General features: G+C 46.3%; 1 protein-coding gene across 1 annotated transcript in view; it reads right to left on the reverse strand.

The window, feature by feature from the left end:
• The window catches only part of CNTNAP5 (contactin associated protein family member 5), a 472,567-nt gene that overhangs the window by 153,432 nt on the left and 300,543 nt on the right, over positions 1 to 18,592 (reverse strand). Inside the window, exon 13 of the mRNA XM_054970095.1 lies at positions 17,204 to 17,404. Coding sequence (XP_054826070.1) covers positions 17,204 to 17,404 — 201 coding nt within the window. The remainder of the gene's footprint in view (positions 1 to 17,203; positions 17,405 to 18,592) is intronic.

Below are 18,592 nucleotides of genomic sequence, written 5' to 3' on the forward strand. Positions count from 1 at the left end.
AAAAAGCGGAGGGGGGAATGGAGAAACATCGCGAGATGGGAAGTTAACAGCAGAGCAGACAACTGGATTCCTAGCAAGGACAGCAAAGTGAAAGGGAAGAGGATTGACAGAAAAAGGAAGCAAAATAAGTATACCACTGGGAGGCAACGAAGGTAACAGGAACAGGAAGTGCGCCATCTTAAGTAAGGTACAAAGTTAAACCAGAAATCATAGAGACGTTGCAATGGTACCATAGAGAAAAAACGCCCGACATTTTGGATTTTAAAAAGGCTCCCCCCCTTTTCTTTAAGAAATTTTAAGAAAAGGCAAGGTTTAAACGATTCAACACGGATTTGAAGAAAAGAGCAGACACATGGGGAGGCTTGAAACCAGGCCCCATGATGGCCGGGTAAAAAGGAGCAGATAAGGAATGGCAAATTTTGGTGGATGCTGCGATCGAAGGACTGGGGGAAAAAGTGACAGAGAATCACAAAGAGTTGTTACAGAAGATGCAAGAAATGTTGGCAAAGGATTTTAAAGAGAAGAGAGATGTTATTCAAGTCGATGTAGCTGCACTGGCAAAAAAGATAGAGGGAGTAAAGGAAGATTTGCAAGTGACAACTAAAAAAGTGGAGCCGGTGGAACAAAAGACAAATGACATAAAAGCAGAAATGAAACATGAAAATCAAGTGATTCAGACAAGAGTGGCAATGATGGAGTGTAAGGCGACGGAAAAGCAGTTAAGATTTCGTGGCATTCAGGAATCTGAGACTCAAACCACACAAGAACAGATGACAGAGATATTGGCAGAATTTTTAGGGAAAGAGAAGGATGAAATAATAGCAAATATGGATTTGGCGTACAGAATCTTTTGCTTTTGCACAACAGAGAAAGCTACCAAGAGATATTATTGTGCAATTAGTGACAAAGAGAATGCAGGAAGAGATACTTAAGAGGCATTTTGAAAAACCTTTAATAAAGGAGGGGAGCAGAATTAAGATCATGAAAGAAGTCCCAAAACGGATTCTCCAAGAGCGGAAAAAATATAGGGAATTGACCCAGAAACTAAGAGACAAAGACATCAGATATAGATGGGAAATTCCAGAAGGTCTAAGCTTTTATTACAAAGCCTTGAGAATTATCATCAAAACAAAGGAGCAAATGGAAAAAAAATTACAGGAAAAGGCAGAGGACTTTCCTGGACTATTAAAAATGTAAAATATGGAGTACAAATTAATATCGTGGAATGTGAATGGACTAAACTCACCTCAAAAGAGAAAGACAATTTTTCATTGGCTAAAGAAGCAAAATTGTAATATAGTATGTCTACAAGAGACACATATTAAAGATAAAGATATAAAATATTTTTAAAAAACAATTGGGGAAAGAATATATATCAGCGTCTAAACAAAAGAAGAAAGGAGTAGTGTTTTATGTAAAGGAGGCTGTAGAATCAAAATCAATTTTTCAGGATCAAGATGGAAGATATGTGGGCGTGGAAATAAATATAAATGCGAAAAAAATATTGGTAATAGCCCTCTATGTGCCAAATGGAGCAAAAGACCAATTTTTTAAAGACTTATTGAATAAATTAGACCAGGATGTCTTTGATCAGATGATATTGGTTGGAGATTTCAATGGTGTGGTGGACTTGCAATTAGACAAGAAATCAAAAACAACTGTTAAAAAATCAGGGAAGCTACCAAAAACTTTTTTTGAACTAGTTCAAGAAGAACATTTGGAAGACGTATGGAGAAAAGAAAATCCAAAAAGTACTGAATTTATATACTACTCCGCAAGGCATTTATCATTTTCACATATTGATATGATTTGGGTAACAAAAGATTTGACTGTATTGACAAAAAAAGTGGAAATCTTACCGAAGGTGAGCGCAGACCACAATCCAATGTTATGGAAATGGACAATGGGTCAAAGAAAATTTAGATGGAGAATAAATGAGGATTTATTACAAAATCAGGAAAATTTGAAGTATTTGACAGAAGAAACTAAGCAATTTTTTGTAACAAATAACAACAACGAAGTCTCAACACAGATGGTATGGGATACCTATAAAGCTGTAATGAGAGGAAATTTAACCTTACTTAACAGTAAGGATAAGCAAAGAAAGCAGGAGAAATGGCAAGAAATTCAAGAAAAAATATATTAAAAAGAACAACAATTGAAGAAAAGACCAGGAAAAAAGTTGATTATACAGGAAATTAAAATATTGCAGGATCAAATAACAGCCATTAGTAATAAAGAGCTAGAAAGGAAGTTAAAGACATTAAAGCAGAAGTCATTTGAAGGAGCAAATAAACCAGGAAAGTATTTAGCCTGGCAACTGAAAAAAGGAAGGAAATGAAAATTATTAATACGATAATGGAGGAAGGTAAAGAATTGAAAGATCAACTGATTAAGCGTGCGTTCTTTAAATACCATGCTAAATTGTTTCAAAAGAAATCTGTGAATGTACAAGTGATAGATGGGTATTTAAGGAATGCCCACTTACCAAAGCTACCAGAAGAGATGAAACAGAGACTGAATGCTCCAATAACAGAAGAAGAAGTCATACAAGTAATTGAAGCGGCTAAGATTGGGAAAGCACCAGGACCTGATGGGATCACAGCTAAATTTTATAAAGTAATGAAGGAGGACCTAGTACCGATTTTAAAAAATGTAATGAACGATATGCTTCAAGGAAAGGGTCTCCCAGATACATGGAATGAAGCTAGTATTGCACTGATCCCAAAAGAAAGCCAAGATTTGACAGAGTTGAAAAATTATAGACCCATATCGCTTATAAATAATGACTACAAAATAATGGCAAGAATACTGGCGGATAGGATCAAAATATGGTTAATGGACTTTATAGATGATCAGGCTGGATTTTTACCAAACAGGCAGTTAAAAGGCAATTTGAGAGTAGCGATAAATGCTATTGCATACTATGATAAGCGACCTGATAAGGAAGTTGGCCTTTTCTTTGCCGATGCAGAGAAGGCCTTTGACAATTTGAACTGGGATTTTATGTTCGCAACTATGGAGAAGATGGATCTAGGTAATGAATTTATACAAGCAGTGAAAACAATGTATAACTTACAAAGGGCAACAATATGTGTTAATGACAACCTGACAGAGAAGTTGGAAATAAGGAAAGGAACCAGACAAGGATGTCCACTATCGCCGCTTTTGTTTGTGATGGTCTTAGAAGTATTATTGAGGAGGATTAGAGAAGATGACAGTATAAAAGGAATAAAAATAAAAGGATCCTCCTACAAATTGAGAGCATTTGCAGACGATGTGATGTTTATAGTGGAAGACCCTCTACAAACCTTGCCAAGACTGCTGGACAAAATAAAGAAGTTTGGAGATTTGGCGGGTTTCTACATTAACAAAAAGAAGTCAAAAATAATAACTGAAAATATGACTAAGAAGAAACAACAAGAATTAAGTGAATTAACAAACTGTGAAGTGGTACACAGAACTAAATATTTGGGGACAGAGCTGACAGCTAAGAATATAGACTTGTTTAAGAATAACTATGAAAAGCTCTGGACTCAAATTGAAAGAGACATGATAAAATGGAATAAATTAAATTTGTCATGGTTAGGTCGAATTGCCACAATTAAAATGAATGTACTGCCCAGAGTGATGATTTTAATACAAACAATTCCAATTGTGAAAGATAAGAAACAATTTGAAAAATGGCAGAGGAAGATATCAGAATTTGTCCGGGCAGGAAAGAAACCAAGAGTTAAGATGGAAGTTCTTTGTGACGTTAAGGAAAGAGGAGGAATGCAGTTACCTGATCTAAAATTTTACCATGAAGTGATATGTTTGGTGTGGCTAAAAGAACAGGTGTCTTTGACCAATCATAAGTTATTAACATTGGAAGGACATAATAAACTATTTGGATGGCACGCATATATGTGGTACGGGAAGCATAATATGGATGCAATGTTTCAGCACCACTACCTGAGAAGAAATCTACTGTCAACCTGGCTCAAGTACAAGAAATATATAGAGCTAAAGAAACCACTTTGGATTGTTCCAGCTGAAGTAATCAACCCAAATATGGAATATCAGGGAAAGGAATGGCTTACCCTCAAAGAATTAACAGTATTAGAAAATGATGGGTTGAGACTTAAGCAAAATGAGGAGTTGCCATTTAAATATGGTTGGTTACAATATAGACAAATTAAAGATTTATTTGATTCAGAACATAGAAAGAATGGTTTTAGAATTAAAAATGCAGAACTAGAGGAACTATTATTGGGGGATAATAGTAAAGCAATATCTAAAATGTATAAGTTGTTATTGAAGTGGTTTACAGAAGAGGAAATAGTCAAGGTGCAAATGGTAAAGTGGGCCATAAATTGTAATAAGAAAATAGCGATGGAAGCATGGGAACAACTATGGAAAAATACCTTAAAAATATCAACTTGTACCAGTATTAAAGAGAACGGTTATAAAATGCTGTATAGATGGTACTTAACACCGAAAAAATTAGCCATAGCTAACAAACAGTTATCAAATAAATGTTGGAAATGTAAGGAGCATGAAGGTTCTCTATTTCATATGTGGTGGACTTGCCAAAAGGCTAGAGACTTCTGGTCTAGAATATGTGCATAGATGTCTTTGATATTACAATATAACGTTGCTAAAAATCCAGAAATGTTATTACTATCTTTACATTTAGAAGATGTTAATAGAAATGATAAGATATTGTTGTATTATATGATAGTAGCAGCAAGAATTTTATATGCTCAATATTGGAAAAAAGAAGAAGTACCGAATATTGAAGAATGGACAAAGAAGCTGTTGTACATGGCCGAAATGGACAAATTAACTAGAAATCTGAAAGAGCAAGGCCCAGAAATTTTTTTGGAAGACTGGAAGAAGTTTAAGAAATATTTGTAAAAGAAATGAGATGTTAAAGGACAATTGTGGTCTTTAGAGGGATTTTAAATTTTATTAAGTAAGACTTTAACGAAGGGAATATATATAAGATCTCTACCATGGGTAACATAATATAATTGTATTATAATGAAATAATAATCTCTATTAATAAACGGGGGGTTAGAGTGTTGTTGGAAGTCAATAGAGAAAAGGGGGAGGGGAGGGGTGGGGTTATATATTTAGAAAGGTTTAATTTGGGTAAGTTGCATGTATTAACCAACTATTTTATATCACCTCATCCAATAAAATCTATTTTTAAAAAAAAAAAAACATGAATCTGAGACACGGATCCTCGTGAATTCATATAATTTTTACATTGAAACAAAACAAAAAGGCTGTCATATTTCAGATCTTTTGGTCCTGTTTGTGGCATTGGACATGATCTGGGACAGTATACTGGATTTTGGGTGGCCCCATGTAAAAATCAAGAGGATCCATGACTAGGATCCGTTCTTTTGAACTGTGTTTTTCCACCGTGGTGCTGCCACAAAGCGGTGGATGAATGATTTTTTTGGTTCCATTTGTGGATATGGACATGATCTAGGATTGTATGGTGGATTGTGGGTGGTCCTATGTAAAAGCCTAGAGGATCTAAGTGGATTTGTGCTTTTGAACCATATTTTTGCACCGTGGCAGTTCCACGAAATAGTGGATGGCTGAATTTTTTGGTCCCATTTGTGGCAACAGACATGGTCTGTGATTGTGTGGTGGATTTTGGGTGGCCCCACTTAAAAATCAAGAGGATCCATGCGGATCCGTGTTTTTTTAGCATGTTTTTGTGCCGTGGCAGTGCCATGTATTAGTGGATGCATGATTGTTTTATTGCTGTCTGTAGACTAGGACATGATCTATAATATGACAGCCTTTTTGTTTTGTTTCAATATAAAAATCATATGAATTCATGAGGATCTGTTTAAAATCATCTGGATCCAGCTTTTACCCACACCCTTTTAAACACACACACAGAGCCATGAATGAGGTTTTCCCACAAAATACACTGTTTTAAAAGCAGGTTAAAAACAGAGTGACAGACAGAAAAACAGCCATTCCTCCTACAAAGCCCATTTTTTTAAAAAAGCAAAAAAGATTTGGAGTGCCCATGGCTTCCCCCTCCCTCCCCTGGCTGTCTTCTTCCAACTGGTGTGAGTGCGTTGCTGCTCCATGGAAGGAATCCCTGCTGATCTAGGAAAGCTGGGCTTCCATTCCGGTTGACAGAAGGAGGGGAAACACAGCTCAGGCATTCCCCTGGCTCCGTTGCCAGGGCAATAGATTACTGGTGCCAGTGTCTGCATCCCCGATCCGAGCACAGATGCACCGATCCAGGCCCCTCCCGATTGGTGGATAGTTGGGCATAGCTGATCACGATCTGCTGAGTCACGATCGCGCGATTGCCATTATCGTGGTTTTTTTCCGAACATAATGCAGATCGTGCCCATCTCTACTCATAACAAAGCAATTCACTACAACTCATCTACTAGTATATCTCAACCCACTGCTTCTTTTCCCCATCTTTTTCTGAACTAAATTACACAGGGTGTTCCAACTCCATGTTTACCTGTCATAAACAACAGCTGCCCACTAACCATGTGACAAATCTCTCTGAACAGCAAATCCTTGTCTTGTGATGAGTTTATAGCAGGATTCCAGCAACTGCCTCTGTGCACAATGTTATAGGAAAGGGTGTGTGATCCCCTTACTAAGAGCCATGAAAAAAGAGCAATGAAGGCACCAGAGCCAGGGATGCAAGCACCATATAGTCACTAGACTGAGTGGATAACAGAATCTTGTGCCAGTGACTATGACTGTGTTCTGCTATTCACTCAGATAAAAACTAGACATTAACTTTTGCCCCAGACTCCAAATAAAGACACGAGACCCAAGCACATGGATTTAACTAGTTTATTTAAATAGCTGATCTATGTCAACTGGTAGTCACTAGGGGTGTGCGCTTCGGGTTCCCAATTTGGAAAAAATTCCAGAGTCGGACCCTATCTGTAAAGGTTTGGGTTTTCTGAATCAGGGCACCTGAAACACCTGAATCAAAGCTTCCCGAAGAGATTTAGGTGCTGGAGGAGGGAGTTTAAAGGGAAAAATGCTCACCATGCCATTTGCAAATGGCGCAGGGAGCCTTCTACCCTTTAAGTTCTCCCCCACTCCCTCCAGCCAGCTTGAAAGGGGGACAGTTTAAAGAGCAGAAGGCTCCACACCATTTGCAAATGGCGCGGAGCTTTCTACCCTTTAAGCTCTTTCCCCGTCCCTCCAGCCAGCTGGAGAGGAGAAGAGCTTTAAGGGCAGAAGGCTCTCCATGCAGAGAGCCTTCTACCATTTAAGTTCCATCCCCGTGCCTCTGGACAGCTGGAGAGGGGAAGAGCTTAAAGGACAGGAGGCTCTCCCCACACCATATGCAAATGGTGTGAATAGCCTTGTTCCCTTTAAGCTCTGTCCCCTGTGCGTCCAGCCATCTAGCGGGAGAAGAGCTTAAAGGACAGGAGGCTTTTCCCACACCCCACATATGCAAACGGCGTGCGAAGAGCCTCCAGCCCTTTAAGCTCTTCCCCATCCCTCCAGCCAGCTGGAAAGGTGAAGAACTTAAAGGGCAGGAGGCTCTCCAAGTGGAGAGCCTCTCCATGCCCTTTAAAGCTGAGGAATGTGTAATAGATGGAAATACCTTATCCTAACCTAGCAGAAGATGGCCAAGAAGACGCAAACTCCCATAATAAAACTAAGACCATTTCAGAACACCAGAATAGCAGGACTTTTCTCCTAACTGAATCAAGGAGTGTAATGAAGCATCCATAATCATCATGGGGACACACATTGCTTCAGGGCCTCTCTTTCATTTAATAGCCTCTTATACACAACCAAGGACAAGCTGGCTCAGAAAACTTGTAATTTCCACAGTTCACACAGCTTATTTATATTTGTGCTCCACATCTTGCTAAATTCCACAGCCTTAGGCTAAACAATAAAAGTTCAGGATGACAAATGTCAAATATAATTAAAAACAAAAGGAGTGGGATAACAGGAAGAGACTGGGGAAAGAAAAATAATGACATGTTGAAGCCACCAGTTGTGTTTTCATAAAGTGTAGCTATTTCTCTGGTTCATCATATAAATGTGATCTACAGACACAGGCTCCAACATGCCAAGCAAAAGAACACGAGAGTTCTGTCAGATCAGACTGGTGGTACATCAGTTGCCCCAGAGGTCTAAAAATGAGGGCACAGAGGTCAAGGCCTTCTCCTGATGTTGTTTCCTAGCATTGGTATTCAGAGGTTTGCTGCCTCTGTCTATGGAAGTTCTCTTTAGTAACCATTGTTAGTAGCCACTGATGGTTTTTTCCACTATGAAGCTATCAAATCCCCTTGATGGCAGTTCATGCTTGTGGCCATCACTACATCCACTGGCAATTCGGCCCCTTCCTGGCAAGCAGCTTTGCTGCTCAGCCAGGGGCCGTCCATTGCCACTCCTGAGGAATGGACGGCACCACCCCCTTTGCTCCTTATAAGGAGTGGCTGGGAGGGCGGAGCGAGCGTTGCGACGCAGCTTTGCCCTCCCAGCTCAGTGCTGCTCAGTCGCTCGGAGGGGACAGACGTTCCCAGAGAGCGACTGAGGGCCTAGAGTGCAGGCGTTCTTGCCTGGCTCTGGGCTGGGTCGGCAGCGGAGGAGCTAGGCAGCGTCGGGAGGCTTAGTCGTCGTCGCCGCGTCGTCCCGAGGCCCGGGAGTGCGACGGGCGGTTGAGGCGCGGCGCGGCTGCGTGGCCTCCAAATTCTCCGTCGGCGGCATCAAGCCGACTGGGACTTGCTGGTTTGGTGGGCCTTGTCCGGAGGCCCGTGGGCGAGCCGGCTGGCGGCGGCGTGGCGCGGCTGGGCGCCTTTTCCCTTACCTGCAATAGGGCACGGGGAGGCAGGCTAACCGAGGGGGTGTTGGGGCGTGGGGTGGAAGCGGGCCCGGCCCCCCCTTTTTTCTGCGAGGAGTCTGAGTGGCGTAGTTTGCACGCGGCTTCAGGCCCGGCCGCCATTTTGTTCCTGGGGCCGGCGGCCATTTTGTGTAGGCCCCTTTGGAGTCGCCCCCCCCTTCTTTTTGGCCACTTCTGTTGGGCAGGGGGCATTGTGCCCTAGTGGGTAGGGCCTGTGCTGCACGTTAGTTGTGCCTACCGTGTGAGTGAAGGGGTCTGGGTCCTTCTTGCGGGGGCCCTTCCCCCCCCTTTTTTAGAATAAAGTGCAGCCAAGGCTGTGTTGCCTAGTGCTTAGTGCGATTTGGTTTTATAAAAAAAAAAAAAAAAAAAGGAGGGAGAAATAAATAATCCCCAGTTGCTTTTGGTGACTTGCCCACATCATTAGATCTTGGAAGCTAAGCAGGGTTAGCCTGTTTGGTTTGTGAACCGGGCTCGGAGCACGGCATGGCTCCCAAGAAAGGTACGGGAGCTTCCAAGGGGAAGCAGCCTGCTCGGAGGGTGCCGACTAAGAGGGCCCCTCCTCCGGCTATTTCGTCCTCTGATGAGGATGACTCCTTGGGGGACCAGCAGGACATCTTAAAGCGCCTGGAGGCACTTGAACGGGCAAGAGGGGATACGGGCTCTGCACAACAGGGGGCGCGAGCAACACGGCCTGTGCGGCGCGCAACTAGGGACGCAACTAATCGAGATATTTTGCGTCGTTTAGCTGTCTTGGAAGGCGCTTCTGGATCTTCGGCGGCTGGAACCAGCAGCGGTCGTGCAGCGATGGTGGCGGATGCCCAGGAACCGGCAGCTGAAATGGTTGACTTGCCTGAGGAGTTGCCGCCTGTTGCAGTAGCTGTGGATCCAGTGGAGCCGGCTGGTAAGGACAATGCACCACATTACACTGGTCCGTGGCCTTGGGGCCCGTGGGCGCAGGGCTCAGCCAGTGGGCTGGTGAGTGGTATGCAGGATGCCCCCTCCAACACAGCGGCTACTCTTGCAGGTGCGGTGCAGACCGGCTTTAACCAGGGCATCCCGGTTGGCGCTCAGCAGCAGCATGCGGTTCCCTTTCAGGCTTGGGGGTGTCCCCCCTTTGGCTGGCCAGGCTTGTCAGCCGGCCCTTGGGGCTATTATCCCTATCAGCCATTGAACTATGGCCAGGTCCCTTTCCATGCCCTGCTGTTTGGCGACACGGCTCTGCCATTGGGTGACCACTTGGCGCAAGCCACGAGGGATAAAATCCTTCGTGGTGAGTATGTTGACGTCTTTGCCCTTCTCTACCGTGAGTTGGAGAAGAAGGACAAAGATGAGATGGATGATAGGGACAAGGAGCGATTAAAAAGGAGGCGAGTCGACAGAACTTGGAACAATTGGCTGCCGGGCTTCTTGATTTATGCCGGGGTGATTGCCAGGGCGCAACCCAGTCGGGCCGCGTCTCTGTTCCAATACCTCGACATTATATTGAAAGGTTATACGGGCTTCACAGGTGCTGCATGGATGCAGTACGATGAGGAGTTCCGTATGCGGGCGGCCATGAACCCCAGCTTACCGTGGGACCGCATTCACCAGCAGCTGTGGTTGTCGGTGATGTCCCCGGCTAAGCCCAACTTAGGGGATCGTTCGGACAGCGGACATGTGGTTTCCCGTAATGCCCAGGTGACCAATACCCGCGGTGGAGCGGGGCAGCAGGTTCAACCCCGGCTGCTCTGCTGGGAGTATGCTTATAAGGGAACCTGCCCTAGAAAGCCTTGCCGGTTCCGGCATGAATGCCCATCGTGTGCGGGCCAGCATCCCTACAATGCCTGTGGGAAAGCCCGACAAGGGTGGGGTGGCAGAAAGCAGGGGGGTGGCAGTTCCGGTGGCCAGCAGCCCCCTGGAAAAGGGCCCCAGCCCGGTAAGGCTGAGGGTCCTTGAGCGCTTGTTGCGTTCTTATCCTCTTAAGGAGGATGCGGTTTACTTGTTTGAAGGTTTTCGGGATGGTTTTAGAATCCCTGTTCAAGGTTCCAGGGCCCCATTTATGGCCGAGAATTTGCGTTCTGTTCAGGGCAGGGAGGATATAGTTAGGCTTAAGATTCAAAAAGAATGTGCTGAGGGCAGAGTTTTGGGACCATTTGTGACCCCTCCAACCCCTAATTTTCGGGTGTCTCCTTTGGGGGTGGTACCGAAGAAGGTGGCGGGCGAGTATCGCCTCATTCACCACCTTTCCTATCCTAAAGGGGGGTCTGTTAATGACGCCATCCCTGGCCACCTGTGCTCGGTTCGGTACACCTCTTTCGACCAGGCTGTGCAAGTAGTGCGCAGATGCGGGGTGGGCGCGGAGCTGGCGAAATGCGATATTAAGTCTGCATTTTGCCTTCTCCCTGTTCACCCGCTAGATTTTGAGCTTCTGGGGTTTGCCTTTGAGGGCAAGTTTTATATGGACCGGGCCTTACCAATGGGCTGCTCTGTTTCTTGTGCAGCCTTTGAACGATTCAGCTCATTCCTGGAGTGGGAGTTCAGGAGGCGTGCCGCTTGCTGTGACTCCGCCCACTATTTAGATGATTTTTTATTCGTTGGGCGGGCACAGTCGTCTCAATGTGCCAGGCTCTTGGCCATTTTTATGGAGCTGGCAGGTGAGCTGGGGGTTCCATTGGCTCACGAGAAGACGGAGGGTCCAGCTACGGTACTCACTTTCTTGGGTATTGAGTTGGACACGGTACAGCAATCCTTGCGATTGCCTTTTGATAAAGTCGAGGAGCTCAGGGCCCGTCTGCAGGAGTTTAGGGGCAAGCGCAAGGCTTCCTTAGTAGAGCTGCAACAGCTTGTGGGGCACCTTAATTTTGCGTGCAAAGCTGTAGCCCCTGGGAGGCCATTTTTGCGTCGCTTTTGCGACGCTATGGCTCACCTGCGTGCACCCCACCACAGGTTGAGACTTTCAGGGGGTATGCGCGCCGACTTAGAGGTGTGGATGGACTTTTTGAGGGATTTTAATGGCATTACCTTTTGGCGGGACGACTTGCTACTTGAGGCGGAGTTGCAGGTTACGTCTGACGCCTCTGGCTCCACTGGCTTCGGAGTTTATTTCCGGAGGCACTGGTGCGCTGAGCAGTGGCCGGCTGATTGGCTGGCTTCAGACGTGGTTAAGGACTTGACTTTTTTAGAGTTTTTTCCCATTCTGGTGGCAGTTCAATTATGGGGGGCGGAGCTGGCGAACCACACTGTCCACTTTTGGTGTGACAATTTGGCTGTGGTGCATGTCGTCAACTCCTTGACCTCTAAGTCCACGCGGGTTATGCGATTAGTAAGGGCGTTTACATTATTGTGCCTGCGGCGCAATATATTGTTCAAGGCTAGGCACGTTCCAGGCGTATGCAACGGTGTGGCGGACGCTTTGTCTCGCCAACAGATGGAGCGTTTCTGGCAGCTTGCCCCGGAGGCGGATCCTCGTCCGGCAGTGATGCCTCCAGAGCTTTGGCTGCTTGGGAGGTCGAGGCGTGCCGCGCCATCCAGCTAGCCATCGCACCCAGTACGAGGAGGGCGTATTGGAGAGTGGTAGGCCAGTTAGAAGGGTTCAGACGGGAAGCTGGCATTGGGAGCACCTGGCCCATTCCGGTAGAACACATCCTTCAGTTCTGTGTCCACCAGAAAGGGCGGGGGCTGGCAGTGAAGTCCATTAGGGGGCAGCTGGCCGCCCTCGCCTTTGTTAGCAAAGCCCGGGGATTTCCTGAGGCCACGGGGGATTTCTGGGTGAGGAAAGTGCTAGAGGGTTGGGCCAGGGAATGCGCGGTCCACAGGGATCCGCGACAACCCATTTCCCCGTCTGTACTTAAGGGCCTGGGTGCGGTTTGGAAAACGGTTTGTGCATCGGGATACGAGGCGAGGCTCTTTCATGCGGCCGCATTGACGGCCTTTTTTGGGGCCCTCCGGGTTGGTGAGCTGGTGGTCTCGTCCGGCAAGGATGCCTCGGGCCGTGCTCTTATGGCCAGTGACTTGGTTTTTGAAGGGGATACGGTTGTTCTGACAATCCGCTGGTCCAAGATGGACCAGATGCGCAAGGGGACTTGTGTTCGGCTGGGCTCTTGCTCTGAGGTGGAGCTGTGCCCAGTCCGTGCATTGAGAAGGTATTGGCAAGTGCGGGGTCGGGGGCAAGGATGCCTTTTCCGGCACCAGGATGGCTTCCCCTTAACTCGCTACCAGTTCTGGGCGGTGACTAAGCGAGCTCTGGCGGCGCTGGGTCTGCAAGGCGTGAGTTTTGGGACTCATTCCTTTCGAATTGGAGCGGCTTCGACGGCCGCTGCCATGGGGTATTCGGGTCAGGTTATTCAAAAGGTTGGTAGGTGGCGGTCCGCAGCTTACCGCTCCTATGTGCGTCCTTTAAAGCATGTTTAAACGTTACTAATTGTTGTTTTTTCTTAGGTCCTGCGTCGCGGGTTGGACGTCAGCGCATCTTGATATGCGGGCACAGTTTTGTATTCTGGGCTGCCCATCAAGCACGCAGGACGCCGGTTGGGTCTCAGCTGGGGCTTAGCGACCGGGCTACGGTGGAATGGCGGGGCCGTCGGGGCCTTCGGTGGCCGGGCCTGTTGCCATTGTTGTTTGGAGTTGGGTGCGACAGGCCACCCAACATTCTGGTTATACATCTAGGGGGAAACGATTTGGGTCTGCTGCAGGGTAAGGCGTTATCTTATCAGGCGCTATTGGATATGCGTCTTATTGCGGCGCGTTGGCCGGGGGTGCTGATCATGTGGTCGGCTATGATCCCTCGGCGGGTTTGGAGGGAGGCTGAAGATCGCCAGGCCATTGAGCGGGCGAGGATGAAGGCCAATAGGGCCATCCAAAAGGGTTTGGGGGATGGGTTAGGCGTTTATTTGCCTCACCCTCGGATCAGGGCCGAATTCCCCGACCTCTACAGGGGTGATGGGGTGCACCTGTCTCAGACAGGTAACATGATTTTTATAGAGGATCTGCGGCAAGGACTCCAGTTGGCCTTAGGCCACCAGTGGGGCGCCAGGGCCTAAGCGGAGGCTTGGCCCGGGCGTTGGCTGGTTTGTAGGAGTAGGGTGCGGGACGGTGAGCTCCCTTGGCGCTTCCCTATGTGGGAAGAGGGGCCTGCCTAAAGGGCTGGTACTGCTGTGACGGCTGCCAGGCCCACAGGCAGGCTGCCTTCGGGAAACCCTGCCTGAGAGTCCTTTCCCTCACTGCTATACGGCTGAGGTGTCAGGAGCTTAAAGGGGGGTGACCAAAGTTGCCTGGCCGGCTGGGTCCACCCCATCCATTGGATGGGTCCCACCTGGGGCTTCGGGAGCTCGCCCAGACAGGTCAAGGCGGTGGTCCAGGATGGGACGCCGTGGCTTGACCTGTACCGCTTTAGGTCCTTGCCGCTGTTTTGCCTGTGTTGTTTGTATTAAATTAATAAAGTGGCCCTTAGATCCAACCTGGTGTCCGTCTTTTTTCTGAATGGGGTGGCAATTCGGCCCCTTCCTGGCAAGCAGCTTTGCTGCTCAGCCAGGGGCCGTCCATTGCCACTCCTGAGGAATGGACGGCACCACCCCCTTTGCTCCTTATAAGGAGTGGCTGGGAGGGCGGAGCGAGCGTTGCGACGCAGCTTTGCCCTCCCAGCTCAGTGCTGCTCAGTCGCTCGGCCCACCCGCCTCTCCCTATGTTATGGGTGCAGGATAAGCCGGCTGCCGTACGGAGCCAGGTAGGAATTTTTTCCCCCCTTTCCGAATTGGCTTAGGAAAAGGGGGGTTTTTCGCCTACCTTGCATCTATACTTGGGGATTGAGGAGTTTGGCGAGGTGGTGCCTGTTAGGTGTGTCATGGCTGGTTTGTAGGAGTAGGGTGCGGGACGGTGAGCTCCCTTGGCGCTTCCCTATGTGGGAAGAGGGGCCTGCCTAAAGGGCTGGTACTGCTGTGACGGCTGCCAGGCCCACAGGCAGGCTGCCTTCGGGAAACCCTGCCTGAGAGTCCTTTCCCTCACTGCTATACGGCTGAGGTGTCAGGAGCTTAAAGGGGGGTGACCAAAGTTGCCTGGCCGGCTGGGTCCGCCCCATCCATTGGATGGGTCCCACCTGGGGCTTCGGGAGCTCGCCCAGACAGGTCAAGGCGGTGGTCCAGGATGGGACGCCGTGGCTTGACCTGTACCGCTTTAGGTCCTTGCCGCTGTTTTGCCTGTGTTGTTTGTATTAAATTAATAAAGTGGCCCTTAGATCCAACCTGGTGTCCGTCTTTTTTCTGAATGGGGTGGCAATGAATTCCACAATTTAATTGCTTATTGAGTAAAGCATTTCCTTTTGTGTCCATTATGTGCTCCCAAGTTCTCTACCCCATGCACTCCCTTCCACCCAGGTTGTCTTTTTAGAAACTGAAATTCACAGACTCTTTAGCCTTTCCTCAAATGAAAGGTGATCCATCCCCTTAATCATCTTAGTGGTCCATATTTTGTCCTGCTCTACATTATCTTTTTTGAGCTACACTGGCAAAAACCGTACACACCTAATGAGATTGCACCATAGATCTATACAGGGCTATTATGATATTGGCCATTTCCTAAGAACCCCGATTCCGAACATGAAGTTTGTCCTTTTCACTGCTTCTGCAGAATTGTTCACATTTTCACTGAGTGAACCACTACATCCCAAAGATCTTTCCCTCTCAGTTTCAAGCAGTTCAGACGTCAGCATATATTTAAAAATAGAAATGTTCATTCCAATGTTCACCATCTGACACTTGCTTACATTGAACTTCATTTGCCACACTGTTGCCCACTCACCCAATTTAGAGTGATCTTCCTGTAGCTCTTCACATGAGTTACCATCAGGGTCACAATATAGGAATAATGACGAGAAGCTCCACTCTGTCTGTTTTGATTTTACTGAAATAGACTAGCATATACACTAACTGTTCCACTGGAATGACTATGCTTTTACTGTCTTTAAGATATTTTCACTGTCATCTTTACAAAAGAATTTAAGAAAATGCATTGACTCTTCTGTGATGTACTACTTGAAAAAAAGAAAACCCTGAATGTAAGATGACTCCTTCAGAAATGTTATATATATTCACACACACACACACGCTAAGTATTACTGGACATAATTGTAACGTATACAAATGTAAGATGCCCCCTTCTTCTTTTTTTTCTTTTGATGGCATACCAGGAAAAAAAAGTGTCTTGTATTTGAATAAATACAGTATTGTAGGAGACTTGGGGTCAGCTAGATGTGCAGGTTTTTAAAAAGTTGAGTCCATGTTCCTCAGACCCAACTCAGGTTACCTGCAGCCCCACAGTAGCTGTGGGGAATGACTATTAACAAATAAAAGAGAGACCAAATTACTTCAGAATGGTACCGTGGGGGGAGGAAGGGCTCCTGCCACGCCCCTGCCCCCGCTGCCACGCCCCTGCCCCCTTTGTCAAAATAGCATAGGGGAGGGTAATTACCTGTTTTTACTGTTCCATATACACAAAATACTCCACGTGGAGCAGCAAAAACTAAGACCACTCCCAAGTTTGCTATTTTGGAAAATGGATTGAGAGGGCAGGCAGGAGCCTTTGCTTCCCTTTGGTGCCTTTCTGAGGATGTTTGGAATCTTTATTTTTTAACTTCCATTCCTTACAACTGTTGTGTGGTTGCCAGGAATCTGAATTGAGTCCAGGACCCAACTCTTTAAAAACCTGCTCATCTAGTTTGACTGTTGGATGTATAGTAACAAGGTCAGTATATGTAGAACTGGTTTATCCAAGGCACAGCTGAGGACCACTGGGAACTCAGGAGCCATTACTCTAATCTTTTGCCTCTGCCTTCTTCTCTCTATGCATGTTTCAAAATTCCAGGGCGTTGCAATGGTAAACTGGCCCTAATTACCACAGCTTTAATCTGGACAGAAAACAACTGAGCTACATATTTTACATTTAGGATGCTAGGAGGATACATTCCAGCCTTGTGGGCAGCAGCAAACCCCTTGCCTATTGGGCAAAGGCTCAAGTATTCCTGACACATATTTCAACACACATTTTCAGCACAACATAATAATAAGGCTGCAACTGTAGCTCATTAACTCAACCATAACGTTGTTGAGAACAAAAGGATAAACACTGCCATGCCATCATTGAAATTGTTTGATCTCACTATGCTTGCGTCTGTTTCTACAATACAGCTACACTTGAAGGCACTCTGATTCCAATGAAAAAGAAATATTTTGTATCACACAGACCTCTCTCTGTGTGAGCAAGCAAGGAGGCACCTGACTTTGTGCTCTACTTTTTTGCTGGGTTTGCAGTGTAGGCGGTGTCTGCTGCACAATCAATAACAGTTAAGGAGGAAAGATTTCGCTTTATGACACTTACTTGGGGTGTTGAGCAGACGTGACTTTTTGCAGTGGTAAGCTGCCTCCTGTTCACAATATTCAGCACTATTTATCATTGCCTCCAGCTGCTCCACACTGCTGTTGTAGTTGAAGTTCAGGGTGTATGGCTTCCCTGGATCAGCCCCATGGACGTGAGTCAGGCCAGTGTTATTGTGTTGGACCACAGTCCAGATCTTGTCTTCTGTTAAGCCAAATTAATTAAAGAGAGATAAAAAAGTTCACATTATTTAAAGTTCCATGCAACATCATCAAGACACAGATCACTGAAACAGATACTCTTGGACAAAGCATTAATTTGAAACCAAGAAAGAGTCATAGGCCATTTTTAAGCCATGGTATACACTAATTGGGGTCAAGGGTAAAAACAGGCTCATCTGCAATTGCGTATGATCCAGAAGGAACACATTATTACCACCACTGATAGATATATTGGGTGGGTGGAGGGATCCTTGTGGAAATTCTTCTTGCTAGAAGTGCTTGTAAGAATTCATATTTAAACTCATGATTCACAATTGATGCTGGATATTTATTTTTGAGTTGATATCAACCAACAAGACAAACAGGTCATCACCTTTCTCCATCTGGATAGATGACTACAGTAGAAGATTATTCTACACACTCCGCCCCTCCCAAAGCCCTCTATAAACTTGGATCCCAAAGAGAACATACTGCCTACTTCTCCTTGTGGAGAAATAATTTTATTTTTATTTTATTATTATTTTATTTTTATTTTATCGGGGCGAAGAGGCAAGATCATCTTATAGAGCAGGTGGCTGTGAAGGTGACGAAGAAGGAGTACTTCACCACCTCCATAGCATCTGCAAGCTCACACCCAGCAAAATTGTTTCATGTAGTTTGCTCCTCGGTCTCCCTTTCACAGGGGTACTGCCAAATTAGAAATTCGGCCATCAGCTGGGGAGCTTTTTTGCAGACAAAATCTTGTCTCTCCGCCGCGACCTGCCTGCCACGATTGATACAGTAAGGGAACTGGCCCCTTGGCCATCTTCCGGTTCAACTTTGGATCACTTCAGCCTGGTCACCCAGGAGGAAGTGGACAGGATCCTGTGGCTGGTCAGGCCCACTATGTGCGCTCTGGACCCCTGCCCATCATGGCTGGTGAAAGCCAGTGGCGACGTGTTGGGGGCCCAATTGGAGGATATTATGAATTCATCATTGAGCTCCGGGGTTTTCCCCAGTGCATTGAAGGAAGCCATAGTGAGGCCTCTTCTGAGAAAAACATCCTTGGACACCACTGATCTATCCAGTTACCACCTAGTATCGAACCTTCCGTTTCTGGGAAAGGGGATTGAGCAGGAAGTGGGGGGACAGCTGCAGGTTTTCCTGGAAGAGACCTCTGTCCTGGACCCAT

The sequence above is a fragment of the Eublepharis macularius genome, chromosome 2 (assembly GCF_028583425.1).
Source record: "Eublepharis macularius isolate TG4126 chromosome 2, MPM_Emac_v1.0, whole genome shotgun sequence".
Classification (NCBI taxonomy): domain Eukaryota; kingdom Metazoa; phylum Chordata; class Lepidosauria; order Squamata; family Eublepharidae; genus Eublepharis; species Eublepharis macularius.